At 43.1% G+C, this 13,619-nt stretch overlaps 1 protein-coding gene across 1 annotated transcript; it reads right to left on the bottom strand.

Moving 5' to 3' along the window:
• Positions 1 to 213: 213 nt before the first annotated feature.
• Positions 214 to 11,771, bottom strand: gucy2cb (guanylate cyclase 2Cb). Its single transcript, XM_068754308.1, has 27 exons — positions 11,573 to 11,771; positions 9,821 to 9,933; positions 9,145 to 9,212; positions 8,794 to 9,009; positions 8,219 to 8,328; positions 7,851 to 7,953; positions 7,484 to 7,598; positions 6,905 to 7,046; positions 6,495 to 6,577; positions 6,266 to 6,374; positions 5,777 to 5,858; positions 5,330 to 5,432; positions 4,607 to 4,666; positions 4,458 to 4,529; positions 4,263 to 4,367; positions 4,064 to 4,150; positions 3,711 to 3,843; positions 3,490 to 3,627; positions 2,627 to 2,700; positions 2,452 to 2,543; positions 2,202 to 2,360; positions 1,547 to 1,739; positions 1,306 to 1,480; positions 1,134 to 1,232; positions 886 to 980; positions 711 to 787; positions 214 to 427 (listed from the first exon to the last, which is right to left on the bottom strand). The coding sequence occupies exons 1-27, from the start codon at positions 11,769 to 11,771 to the stop codon at positions 214 to 216; spliced, it is 3,216 nt and encodes a 1,071-aa protein (XP_068610409.1).
• Positions 11,772 to 13,619: the final 1,848 nt, after the last annotated feature.

Here is a 13,619-nt window from a genome sequence, read left to right as displayed (position 1 = left end):
CGGAGGATTGAGAAATTCTGGCAGCTGCATGTCTTAAATCTAAAGAAACAAAAACAAAAAACTGAAGAAGTATTTTTCCCATCCTTGCATGTCTTATTAAATCTCAGCCTCCAAACAGACTGATTCATCCTCCCGGAGTCCTTCCTGCACGGCCTTTACATTGAGTTTCTTATTCTATGTCATTGGTCAACATGTGAAAGTGATAAGCCTGCACTACAGGAAGGTACTCAGGGTGTTATCCACCACGGCCATGTGCAGGTACTCCGGCTGGTCGCTGTCAGACTCCACGCCTGATTCGTCATCCTGGACCTCCTCCTTCGTCTGACTCAGGAGTGGCTCCTTCCTCCGGACCGATCCTCGAGTCCGCCGCTCCAGACATTCGAGCACCATGTGAGCGAGGTCCTGCTGCAGCCGCTGGACGTTTTCCCTGGAGGAGCCAGAATCACATTTCACTTCACGCATCCCGTGTTTGAGGCTACCAATTCTGTGCAAAGCTAAATGCTGAACGGCTTTAGCTTCAGACATGAGTGGTCAATATCCAAATCCAGCCACCTGATACGGATCCAAAGAAAAACTTGAGACCTCACATACGTGATGCAGCATTTACACGGATCCTCGAACACAGTGAATCTAAACCCCATCATCAGCCTCACGACGGCAACTCGCTAAAGCACGTAAGATGGCCGCCAGCGGGTGGAGGGTTTGCTCACGTAGTGGGCGGAGTTGGGAGGTCATAGTCTTCACCCGTCTCACCTATCAACCAGTAGGTTGTCTCTGTGCCTTTGCCCTTTGGAAAACACACACATTGACATTCTCATTTTTGCATCCATGTGTAGCTGGTAAATCTGGTGCTCCATGAACGTGAAAGAGGCGGCCGGCCTTTACCTTCAGGTATGTTTCTCCTCTCATCTCGTACTCGAACTTACAGTCTGTCCTCTGCAGGATATTTATCGTTGGCTGACTGACATGGATCCTCAGGGCTGTGAGGATGTTAAAAGACGAGGCGATTTAGTGAAGCTGATTGTTGGCCTCGATATGAGCAGCACATTTCTATTCCAACACAACTGAATGACATTAGTCAATGTAAAACAGCTGGCTGATGAAATGCCTCTGGGTGTTATCGCTGTGCTCACGGTGTCCTGTAGACTCCATGCGAGATGCGGTGTTGACTGTGTCCCCAAATAAGCAATATCTGGGCATCTTTATCCCCACAACACCTGCAGCACAGGAACCTGGACACGCAACACAAAAACCTCAAAATCAACTGCCAAGCAACCCACAATAGCACAATAATCTGGCACCTACCTGAGTGCACGCCGATTCTGATCCATACAGGGATTCCAGGCAGGTGTCGGAGCTGGAAGGTTCCCATGAAGGCCAGGATGTCCAGCGCCATGCGGCAGATATCCACCGCATGCCTGGTCCCGTTTCGTTGCGGCAGCCCAGAGGCCACCATGTAGGCATCACCAATCGTCTCCACCTGTGGATAGATAGATTTTCGGTGCTACCTGTCTACGATCTTTTCCATCGAGCTGGGGGGCAGCACCTTGTAGACGTCGTGGTCGCCGACGATGCTGTCGAAGCCATTGTAGATGTCGTTGAGCATGTCCACGACTTCCATCGGCGTGCTGTACTGGCACAGAGTGGTGAAGCCGACGATGTCGCTGAAATAGACCGTGACCTCCTCGTACAGCTCCGGCGCCACCTCGCCGGTCTCCTGCAGGCTTTGCACCACCGGGCTTCACAAACACACAGCGAGAGGATGTGATTGCATTTCTCAAGTGATTGTGTTGGCTTGTCTGCCAGCAGGATTCAGAACAGTGAATTTTGCATCACTTCTTTTACTAATAATTATTATGTGAATTCTGGCTACTTTTCATAAAAGGGATTTGTTTTATATATAAAATAAATTTTGTTTTTTTTAATGCATCCTCATAGTAGCATGCCTAGCAGGAGCTAGCGTAGCACAGCCAGTGTCTCCCTTGAGTCGGCCCCAAGCCCGGATAAATGCAGAGGGTTGCAGCAGGAATAGCGTCCGTAAAACGTTGCCAAAATTCAACTTGTTTTATCACAATATCTCTATTTATAATGCACTGAGACGTAATCAAACCTATGTTGTCAATGCATTATTCCTATATTATTCATTCACCACCTGACCTCTGTCAGGGTAGGGGTCATGCACTACTGGAGGCCTCACACACCGAGGCAGCAGCATGAAGTTCAGGCGGTTTGCTCTGTCCCTCTCAGCCTTGTAAAGCGCTGTCCTCTCCTCCACTAGGTGCTCCAGGTTTCTGGAATACATCTGCAGCCGTCTGATCATGTTATCCATGTAGCTCTCATTGTCCTTGTTATGAATTTTACTGAAAGGGGGGGGGAAAAAAGGTATCCTCATTCAAACGAACTAATAACCCGAGAGCAATCAGACAGGCTGAAGATGGCAGCACTGATTACCTGATGATTTTCCCCAGAGAGTTTTCCACCTTCTTGAAGTCAGGTCTTTTTTCTGGATCCTCATTCCAGCAGTTCTTTATCAACATGTACACCTTAGACACAGATGATGCAAACATTTAAAGACATTTCTGACAACACACACACAATGGCAGATGAAATGACCCCAAAAACTCACCTCGGATTCTTTATCTGACGAGTCAAAGTCGAGATCTGGTCTGAAGTAGGACCTGATGACCTTGGACAGCTTTTCTGTTTAGCAAGGTTATGATATCATTATTGTATTAGTGAGGTTGTTTTTCAATGCAAAACATTGGGTCTTCATCAAACAGGTGTTTTATTGGATAATTCAGAAAAGACAGGAGGCGGAGCTAGAAGTGGTGGAGATAAAGATGCTGAGGTTCTCCTTGGGAGTGACCAGGTTGGATAGGATTAGAAATGAGACAATAAGAGGGACAGTGAAGGTTAGACGTTTTGGAGACAAGGTCAGATAGACCAGACTTTGATGGTTTGGACATCAAAGGAGAGACAGGGACTATATCGGTAGAAGGAAGCTGAGGATGGAACTGCCAGGGGACAGGGCTAGAGGACGACCCAGGAGAAGATACATGGACGTAGTGAGGGAGGACATGAAAGTGGCTGGTGTTGGGGAGGACGATGCAAAGGACAGGGTGACGTGCAGAAGGTTGGGTTGCTGTGGCAACCCCTCAGGGGACAAGATGAAAGTGCAGTAGTTCTTTCAAACAGTCATCAGCTTTCTGAAAATATACTCATGACAGGCTGAGTAGGAGCAGAAAAAGCGTCTCTTCTTCCTCTTTTGTCTTGTCCCGTCAGAGGATGCCGCAGCAACTCAACCTTAATCTAGTCGATTGCATGCTTCATTTTGGCGAAGGTTCCTGCTGCTTGGGACCGGCTCAAGGGAGACGCAGAACAAGAGCTTACATGTTATAATTAGAAGAAGAATAATTTTTATTTTATTTTCAAAAGTCCAGAGTGTGATTTAGGTTTAATTGATTCATATTGATTGCCAGAGTTTTGCACCGTCTCTGTTGGAGCAGGACGAGCTGTAGAAGGTGCACTTCCTCAACACGATCTCTTGAGCGATGACGGCAAAACTGTAGACGTCTCCTTTCTGAGAGGTGCCCTGTCTCCTCAGATGCTCCGGAGCGGTCCACAAGTCTGAGAGAAGGAAGGGAGCGAAGAGAGGATGGATGAAGTGAAGGAAAGAAGATGAACCCTGCGAGGGAGGACTGCGGTTTCACCTCTGCCGGGGCTGAGGAAGCTGTTGCAGCCAAAGTCTGTGACCTTCACCACCATCCGATTGTCCACCACACAGTTGGTGGACTTGAGGCGACCGTGAACCTGGATGTCACTGGCATGGAGGTAAGACATGCCCTGTGCACAGGAGTCACCGTGAGTCGGTGTAAAATGATCTCATCTACTGTTTGAATTTGAAGCTGATTAAAGTCTACAGTGTAGAAAAAGTGTAATTAAGCCAGTTTGTAATTTGATGCGTAGTTATATGTATTAAATATGTTTATTATGGCCTGAAGATGTGGTGAGCAAGACATGAGATACATTCCATGAGCTGATAGAGCCTTTCAGAGTGCCTCACCTTGGCCATGTCGTACATGACGGAGATCTTGAACTCCCAATCCATGAAGGTCTCCTCTGGGTAAGAGATCTTGTCATTCAACACATACTGGAAGAAGAAAGGGATGAAAGATGTGTGTGTGTGTGTGTGTGTGTGACATTTAGAAAAGAATTGAACTTCCATTCCCACTTTGACCTGAACGTGTGAATGGCGAGCGTACCCTGAGCGATCCCCTTTGTCCGTACTCAAACACACCAAACACGGCCTCATCAAACTTCACTGTGCCGTAAAACTTGGTGAGGTTGCAGTAGTCGATTTGCTGGAGCTGCGGAGACAGAGAGACGGAGGAAGGAGGTCATCGGACCCGTAAAGCAGCCGACGTCGGGCCCGCTCAGTTTGTGCGGCTGCATCTCACCGCATTAAGTTCAATCTTCTGGGTCTTGTCGAAGTTCCCGTCTGAGTGTTTCAGCTCCTTCAGAATCACAATCTGAAAGCATCGCAACGTTGGTCTCACACGCTCACGACTGTCTGAGCACAGAGAATCCCCTCGAGCTGCTCGCTTACCTTCTTATCGTAGAGCGCACGGCGGATCACAAAGTCCGTGCTTTTCCTTTCATCTTCAATCTGATGAAGAATTTGAACTGTTTTATTTTTGTTTTAATGATTCATGTCCATGATTATGGTAAAATACAGCCTCGTGTTACCTCCGCCGAGGAGAGGCGGAGGTTGCGTCATCGCCGACGTCTGTCTGTCTGTCTGATAACTCAACATGCTCTGGACGGATCTGGATACAATTTTCAGGACATTTTAGGAACATTACCAGGAACAGATGATTACATTTTGGTGATGATCCAGGAGAGATCCTGGATTTTGGATCACTTCGACATTTTCGTTAACACTGCAGTCAACGGAGACTCAAAATTGATTTCTCAATATCACGGTTGATTATTGACCAATCGTGTAGGGCGGAGACCTTTATCTCACCGCCAAATTTCATCCAGATCGGATCCAGAATGACATTATTACATTTTAACATTGAAAACATCAACTCATCAACTCCAATTTTACTTTTCATGGTTGGTGTATGAAGATACCAAGAACAATTTAGAACCTTTTGGTGATGTTCCAGATCACCATGTGGATGGTGTAAATCTAATTAGAAGGAGAATGAGCTGCTTGGCGGAGGTCTGCGCTCTCTGAGTGCTTTCCTAATCTAAATTAAATGTTAGAGATACTGTAAGGGAGGTAGAAAAAAGTTGGAGCAGATGGGAGAAAGGTTTCATTTACCTTCAGACAGACAATGTTATGCTTGTTGTTCTCCAACAGCGAGATGAAATCAGAAGGGATGTGAGACCAGCGCTTCCTGAATTCACGGTCTCTCCTGTTCTGTCTGCGCAGGACAAGAATAGCGCTTCATTAACAAGGCCTGCAGATCTAAACAAGAGTTCCATCGCTGGGCTTTTATTTTCTCCTCAATAAAACATGATTCTTTTCTCTAAAATCAAGACAAAGAAACTGTTTGGCTTCAGACTGTCCTGAAATATCTCTCTGAAAAGACCCACAAAACTGAATTCATGATATCTAGAAGCAATGTTCATGCATTGTAACCACATAATCAAACGTGCCAGCCTCCTCTAAACATTCAGACATGGCCGCCCAACTCCCACTACCAGTGCGTGTTGAAGTTCTTGTTGAGAGGCTTTATGGTCTCGGTGAATTTGGTTATTGGCTCACCTGTAGAAGATGAAGGCCATAGTCGCAACAACAACCACCGTGACTGCCAGAACAATGATGATGACGGCCCGCGATGTAGAGCCTGAGGGTAAGAGCACAAACAATAACACGAAGGATTCACTGGAGACCCTGACTCGTTTGTGGGATCATGTGACAGCACCACTGCCAATAATCTGGGGGTAATCTTTGATCAGACAGAAACAGAAAGAGGGACAAACAGAGGGAGAGAGAGAGATTACTGACATATATTTATAACATGACTAATCAGGTGGAGAGGGAGGAGCTTCTCCTTGACCTCAGTTTGACCTTTGAAGAGGCGCCACGAAGTATTACAACTTAACACTTCACCATAGAAACAATAAAACAAAAAACTGTATAAAACAGCAAATGGAGACCAATAGATCACATGACAGCTGACTGATAACAGATAGCACGTGTGTGTGCATGTGTGTGTGTGTGTCCGTGCGTGTGTGTGTCTGGTAGTTGTACCTTGATCTGGTCTGCAAGTAGGAAGCCTTTTCCCCCAGACGAATGATGGATTTGTATCATTCATCTCGGTCGTGTTGCTTTCAGTGTCAAATATGAATAGAATTTGGTACTGAGGGTCAGAGGAGAAGAGAAAATGACACATTTCAATGTGAAACACTCCATAGAAGAAAGAGATTCAATACCTACTAAAACACGCAGTAACTAAAGGGTTAACAGGAAATCAAAGCACCTGGTTTTTGTTGGTGGTGTAAATCAAGGACAGCTTCACGTCTCTGTCTCCGTGTCCGTCCAGCTTGTAGTCTCCGGCACTTCCTGATAGCGACGTTAGAAGAGAAAAACGTCAGAAGATGTGATCCTCTGGCCACGATAAACTAATGTACTGTAGTACTATACTGCAGTACTGTACTGCAATACTGTACTTTTGATTATTTTTATTTCACTGCTATTCTCGTTTTGCTTATTTATGTTATGATCAAATGTTTGATCAATAAATATCATTATGTCATTTATTCAGTCAGTCAGTCATTAATGTCTTTGATTCATAGTCAGTCACTGACTAACTATACTGTGTATGTATATATATACTGAATAAGTATGTGTGTATATTTTTCTCCCGTCCGCCTCTTGTAAATGACTTACCATTGAACGAGATGTTTCTGAAGTTATTGGCGTTGACATACTCCATCTGCAGAATCTCTGATTGGTTTTTCTGCACGATTCTCCTCATCACCTGCCCTATTAGCAGCACCGCATCATGATATGCAGCCATGTAATCGTTCATCTGTAGAGAGAGGGAAGAAGAAATGAGGTAGATGCTGACGCAGAGTAGCAGATCTAAAAATGTACCCGTTCCCAATTAAAATGTTTATAGCTGCACATCCACTTCCCTTTGACGACAACCGGAAAGGATCAGAACTGTGGAGGGGTTTTCTGTTTTCATCTGTGTGTGTTGTTTGGTTTGGTTTGTTTATCCTGTTTGTCAGCAGGATTATCAAGGAATTTACTCAAACCCTGATAGTCCGATCGGGCGCAGGCTGGGAAAGAGCTCAATAAAGTTTGGTGCAGATCAGGGAATGCTTTTCTTCCCACAGACATGTATTCTCAACTTTACTCATGCACGACATTTATCAGTTTGGTCTTTATACTAAATTAAATTTCAAATCATTGTACTCTGTATTGGAATCCAGTTTTCTAAGAACCGGGACATAGGATCCTCACCATGTCGTTGCCTTTGATGTTTGTGTTGATGGTGTACTGTCTGGTGTTGGGCATCGTCAGCACCAACACATTCTTCATGTACGGCAGTGACGTTGTGTTGATGTAATACTCATCACTGAGGAAAGGAGGCAAGAGGGACGCTTAATAATATTTATGTATGCGCAACATGACACTCTAGATTCAATGCAATCCTCTAATAATCAATCAATTGTTTATATTGTGTATATAAAGAACATAGAGATAAAGACAACCTGAGCGGAGAACACAGCACGTATCAGATAGATAGATAGATAGATAGATAGATAGGTTCCAGTGATGGTTCAATAAGTGAGATTAGAGTTGAATAGATATATTTTAAAGGACTTACTTGTAAAGGTCAATAAGGATGAACAGAATATCTTTCCTGTCAGCCTCCTTGGTGGCGGTTTTGGCCTCCAAGAGGTCGGCTGGGGATCCACACATGATGAACACTGCAAACACACCAACTATTATCCAAATGTAAGTTTATCTATCTATCTATCTATCTATCTATCTATCGATCGATCGATCGATCGATCAATTGCTATATTGAATCATTTTATTGATTCCAGCTGATGCAGCTCCAACTCTGTTTCCATCTCGCTGTCACTAGGGAAGCCTGGAGGCGTCTACCAGCATTTATGCATCATCATCAAAGGTTAATCCAGCGTGTTACTGTAACGCAGCTCATTCCAGTCGTTCCTTGAAAATACTTACAGTTGCTGTTTATTTGCGTCGTCAGCACTTTCTTCAGTTCGACTGGCCCGTGGATCAACATTCTCCGAACATTCGCAGCAAACCTGCCCACATCCAGGGCATTTATATACCTGCAAAAAAATACATCTGATAAAAAGTCACGTCTCCATTTGTCTCGCAGTCAGACAACTAGTATTATTTTATAAAATTGTTGAATACCAAGTTAGCTAAGGCCAGCTCCTTCCACCATGACTATGTATGTATGTTAAGATGAACCGATCCCCACACTGTACGGTGGCTTAGAGTAAAGCAAAAGGTTCCATTTCTATTTGATCATTTGTCTCAGCTATTAGTTCAACCATCACAACATTTAGTCATTTGTGCACATCATTGTCGCAATTTCTCCTTCCTCTTAGCAAATTGCAAATACTTTTGTGTACTTTGCATACTTAACATACTTTTTTTTAATAATAATTCTTTATAATTTTTACCTGGAAGAAAATAGAAGATCAACCAGCGCAGTACGCAAAGCACTGGTGTGACACGGCGGACAAAAACTAGGCTTCTCTTTAGAAGGCCTCAACTTGTTGACTCACCAGAAACAATCCTCTGAGTTGATCTTCTTTTTATAAACATAGGCCGTCTCCCACTCGGGTTTGATGGCGTTGCTGTATTTAAAGAAGTTGATGAAAAAGTCAGAAATCTTGCGCGCAGGCGGCAGGAGGCGCTGCAGGTTGAGAGTGTAGTCGCAGGAGAGGCCGAAGCTTCCCGCTGAAATGATGGGTGTCCTGAGCTTCAGGCCTTTCTCCGCACTGATGGAGTCAGACAACATGAGGAAAGGGTGAAAGTGTGAGACAGAGATACAGATCTACGTCCCCAGAGTAGCGTTCATCCACATCAGGTACTTAAAGTGTGCAAGCATGATCGGCATCTTTAGAAAAACTTACTCAACCATTTGGAAGGCAGCATGATTGCAGGTGGGCCCAAGAACAGAGCATCCAAGGTTGCTGGAATTCTGCAAGAGAACGCCAGCGTGAGTTTGGCTTTCAGTGTGTGCGTCGCTCACTTTGATCAATCTGCTCACTTTCAACAATCTGTGACAGCTTCTAAAAAAGAAAATCTACAAAATATTCTACAGACATCTGCAAGCCGCATTTAACCCATTCAGTGCCAGCCATTTTCAACTCAGCTATGTGATGAGTGCCCCAGTTTTTGTGCATTTTACCTGATATTCCAAGCCCCACAGAATATTATTTTCTATGACTATGCAAATGTAGAACCTACCAAATAAAAGATGAATGTCTCTTCTTTCATCAGAAAAAATAGTGTCTTCCTACCATTTTCCGTTCCGGAGTTATTGCCCGTTGAAGAGAGGCAGATTTCAATGTCAGGGTTGGCGGCGAATGTTTTGGTTTCAAAAAGCGTATTTAGACGTTAATGGCACTCAAAGAGTTAAAGTCAAAATTTGGGCGATAATTTCAGATCTGACTTTTGAGTGTTGCTCAAAATGGGAATACTGCAGCGATGATGTGAACCGGAGTGGAAATAGCTTTTACTCCTCAAGGTCAAGTCTGCGCATGTTGCTGAAAGGCTCCGATGGTTTTTAAAACTGCAGCTACTCACGATTAGGGATATTAGTTCAGTCACTCCCACACATGTGCTGCTCTGGCAACCTTTGTGTGGATAAAGCGTCGAGCTGAACCCGCCGAAGCTCGCCGTGAGATTCAGCTGCACACCTTTAATGTGAAGAGAGAGACAGGAAGAAACAGAAAAGACTTGCAGTTCTCTTTCTGTTCACCACACGTAACCTCAAAAATCAAACGTTTATTAATGCTAGTTAAACGTTACTGTCCTGTGAGCTGTTTCCATAGCTCTGCTTTGTGGCTGATTGATTATTGGGATGATGAATTAGACATGCAGCATTAGCTTTGCCTCGCCTCGTCCACCATGAGCCTAGGTTCTGTCCAAGGTTTCTGCCCGTTAAAGGGAAGTTTTTCCTTGCCTCCGTTGCTCTTGTGGGTCAAGTTGGGTTCTGTGTTTCCCTGCAGGTCTTTCCCTGCTAATCCTGTAAAGTGCCTTGAGATGACTTTATGTTGTGATCTGGCGCTATATAAATAAAACTGAATTGAATTGAATTTTAGCTCAGTCAATCAACGAATGTATTTCTAGTCAAAGTGAAGATTTGTTCGGAGGATTAAGAGCCACAGTTTCATCAAATTATAAGACTTTTGTCTTTTCCATGAATTTGTAGATGGGACTTCTGCCAAAATGTAAATTACTGTATCAGCAAATTATTGAGTCAAAACTTAATAAATGTTATCTCTGTCCTTCAAACCAAAGATCAAGTTAAGTTTTAATAAATTATTAAAAAATTGATGCATCAGATCTTATTTTCTGATGTCTGTTTGTTAACATTGCAGTCAATGGAGTTTCATATTTGTTCCTCAATATCTCTGTTGACTATTCACCACCCTGAATCACCATGTGGACGGTGTAAATCCAATTAGGAGGGCAGATGAGCTGCTCGGCGGAGGTCTGCGCTCTCAGAGTGCTTTTCTAGTTATTTATTGTGCTACTAGATAATACTGTTTCCTTTTATTGCTCTACTTGCTCCCTGTAATCTCAGTGATGTTGTAACATGTCATTATGGTGGGCAGTAACAGTGAGCACAATGGATAAACTGAAAAGAAAGAGCTGTAGGGCAAAAACATCACGACTAAAAATGGGAAGTTTACATTTTTGTGAAAACACACAGTAACACACATAAACTAGAAAAGCGTTCAGCGAGCACAGACCTCCGCCGAGCAGCTCGTTCCCCTCCTAATTAGATTAACACCGTCCACATGGTGATCTGGATCAGCACCAAAAGGTTCTAAATGGTTCTTGGTATCTTTATTCACCAACCATGAAAAGTGAATCAGAGTTCATATGTATTTTTAACTGATTTTTAAATCTGTAAATGGAGTTTTCAATGTTAACATGTAATATTTTTTCCTAATGTCATTCTGACTGTGTCGAATATCATAAACATCGGTCAATAATCAACCGAGATATTGAGGAACAAATCTTGAAGCTCCATTGACGGCAATGTTACCAAAAATGCCAAAGAGATCCAGAATCCAGGATCTCTCCTGGTAACATTTATGGGCAGATGGGCAGACAAACAAATGCCAACGATTACATCGGCGGAGGTAAACATGCAATTACAATGTATTCCAGCGCAACAAGCTACATAAAGATGTTTATGAATTTTGTTTTTAAGTGCATTGATTGACATTTTAACACTTGAAAGCACATTCTGGCAGTTTTTACATTGAACCAAATTTTTGCAGCATGCTATAAATAGTTCCATCCATTTATGTCAAATTTCTTTACCTTCTGTATGATTTAAGTTTTTATCTGTCTCAATCGCCTTCAGTATTTCACTTTTCACAAATTTCAGGCTCCAGGGAGACTCTGCATCATCCAACAGGATCACATTGATTGTAATCCCGTCCAGACACTGTCTGATGCAGCAGCAAGGAACAGCAAGGATCCAGAAGACAAGCAAACACCACCGCCACCCTGTTCCCATTTTCAGCTCCGATGTTTCTGATATTTATATTCTGCGCTCGTGAAGAGAGTCCCTGTTCTCATCAAAGCTTCTGCTCCATCATCCTGTTAAGACTCCAACTTTTTCCATAATCCTTGTCTTGTAATTTGTTGTAAAATCAATTCAGACTCCACCACAACTTTGTTGGATTTTACAAGCGCATATCCAGCAGTGAAGCCACTTCTGTTCCGCTCAGGCTCATCGTGCCCGTGCTTTCCACAGGAAGTTGTTAATATACAACCTTCAAAGAAGGGGGCGGGCCAAATAACCTTCTCACATGAATTACGATCTTCAAGCAAACACTGGCGGGGAACAGATTTGAGCTTTCCTCACCTTTTCTCTTGACGTCAAGCACCCAATCTGAAACCCCCCACTTGTTCCTTGTTAAAAATATTTCAACCACATGATTCCATTTTGTATTCGACTCAGATTACCACCATGTGGGATCAATCTTTTTTATTCTGTGACATCTAATGATGTGTTATTGTAGTATATTGCTATTTTCCTATACCTTTTATTGTTTCATACAATGTAAAGAGATTAATAAACAAAAGCGTCACCATAATCACAGCAACAGAAATGTTTCCCTTGTTAGTTCAAGACAAATACAGATATTGCAGATGAGTTTTTATTTTATTCTTATGTACATATTTACAAGTAAATGCTGGGGGTCAAATTTCCTCTTTCATTTCCCGTCCCTCCTTCTCTCTCTTCTGCAAATAGCAGGTTCTCGGGGTGTAGGTCAAAAGTACCAGCTGGACAAAAGTACTAATTAAACACTTGGAGCAGAATCAAACTTAGTTGTTGTTTTTAATCCAAACTATTTATTTATGGTCATGTTTGTATGTATTTATGATTGCTTTGGGCAGAAGTATTTGTTGTGCCGTATTTTCTAGTTTTTAGCCATATTCAATTACTTGCATTCATTTTGAAATTTAAATATTGCCAATTTGTGTTCCAACAACTGCAGATTATGACAAGTGCTCTACGACCTGAGGTCGTCTCCCTGCATGCGTTGATTTTCACTGAATGTGCAGACAACAAGCAGCGCGGACGTTTCTGAAAGGCACAAAGGGAGAAGAGCAAAGGTCGGTTGGGTCATAAAACCGATCGCAGATAAGATGCCATAAAACACACACACCTTCTGTGCTTCGTATCACATACACACACCTGTATAACAGACGCTAAAGAAGAAAGGAAGGAAATAAATCTGGTTGTAGTCAGGCAATTACCGTAACACACGCACACGCAGACGCACACACACGCACACAAATAGGATTACATGAAACAATCACTTTACAGATTATATCTCTACTTCAGTCAGCACGTATCTGTTCTACTCACATAGTGACCAGTGGGAGTGCATGATAAAACCAGTATACCAGTATATATTAATACGGCTCACAAGTAAATCCATTGAAGAACAATGTTAACAGACAGTTAACAGTTAACAGACAGTTAAGAGAAAGTCAAGTGTGTTCGGGCTGAATGGATTCACTAAGAGTTTATTTAAAGTTTCAGTTTACAAAACTGACAGAAACGTCCTGAAGCAAGTCGAGAGTGAAACATGTTGGCTCTGATGGGATTGTTCTCTCCGGCCTTACAGGATCTTTGACTTCTTATGCCAAGCAGTATCTCAACTCTCTGCCAGGCTCTCAGAACCGAGGAAGCCTCTTGGATGAGAGGTGAAACGTCTTCGATCAAAGTCCAGATCATTCTCTGAAGCAATAAAACCCAACATGTGAGACCAACAGAAGAGCTACCGCAATCTGCAGAGCAGATGTTCAAAGCACGTTCAAATAAACATGTCTTACGTGATGATGCCTTAAA

Source organism: Brachionichthys hirsutus, chromosome 21 (assembly GCF_040956055.1).
Source record: "Brachionichthys hirsutus isolate HB-005 chromosome 21, CSIRO-AGI_Bhir_v1, whole genome shotgun sequence".
NCBI classification, from domain to species: domain Eukaryota; kingdom Metazoa; phylum Chordata; class Actinopteri; order Lophiiformes; family Brachionichthyidae; genus Brachionichthys; species Brachionichthys hirsutus.
This window is presented reverse-complemented; position numbering and strand designations above follow the sequence as displayed.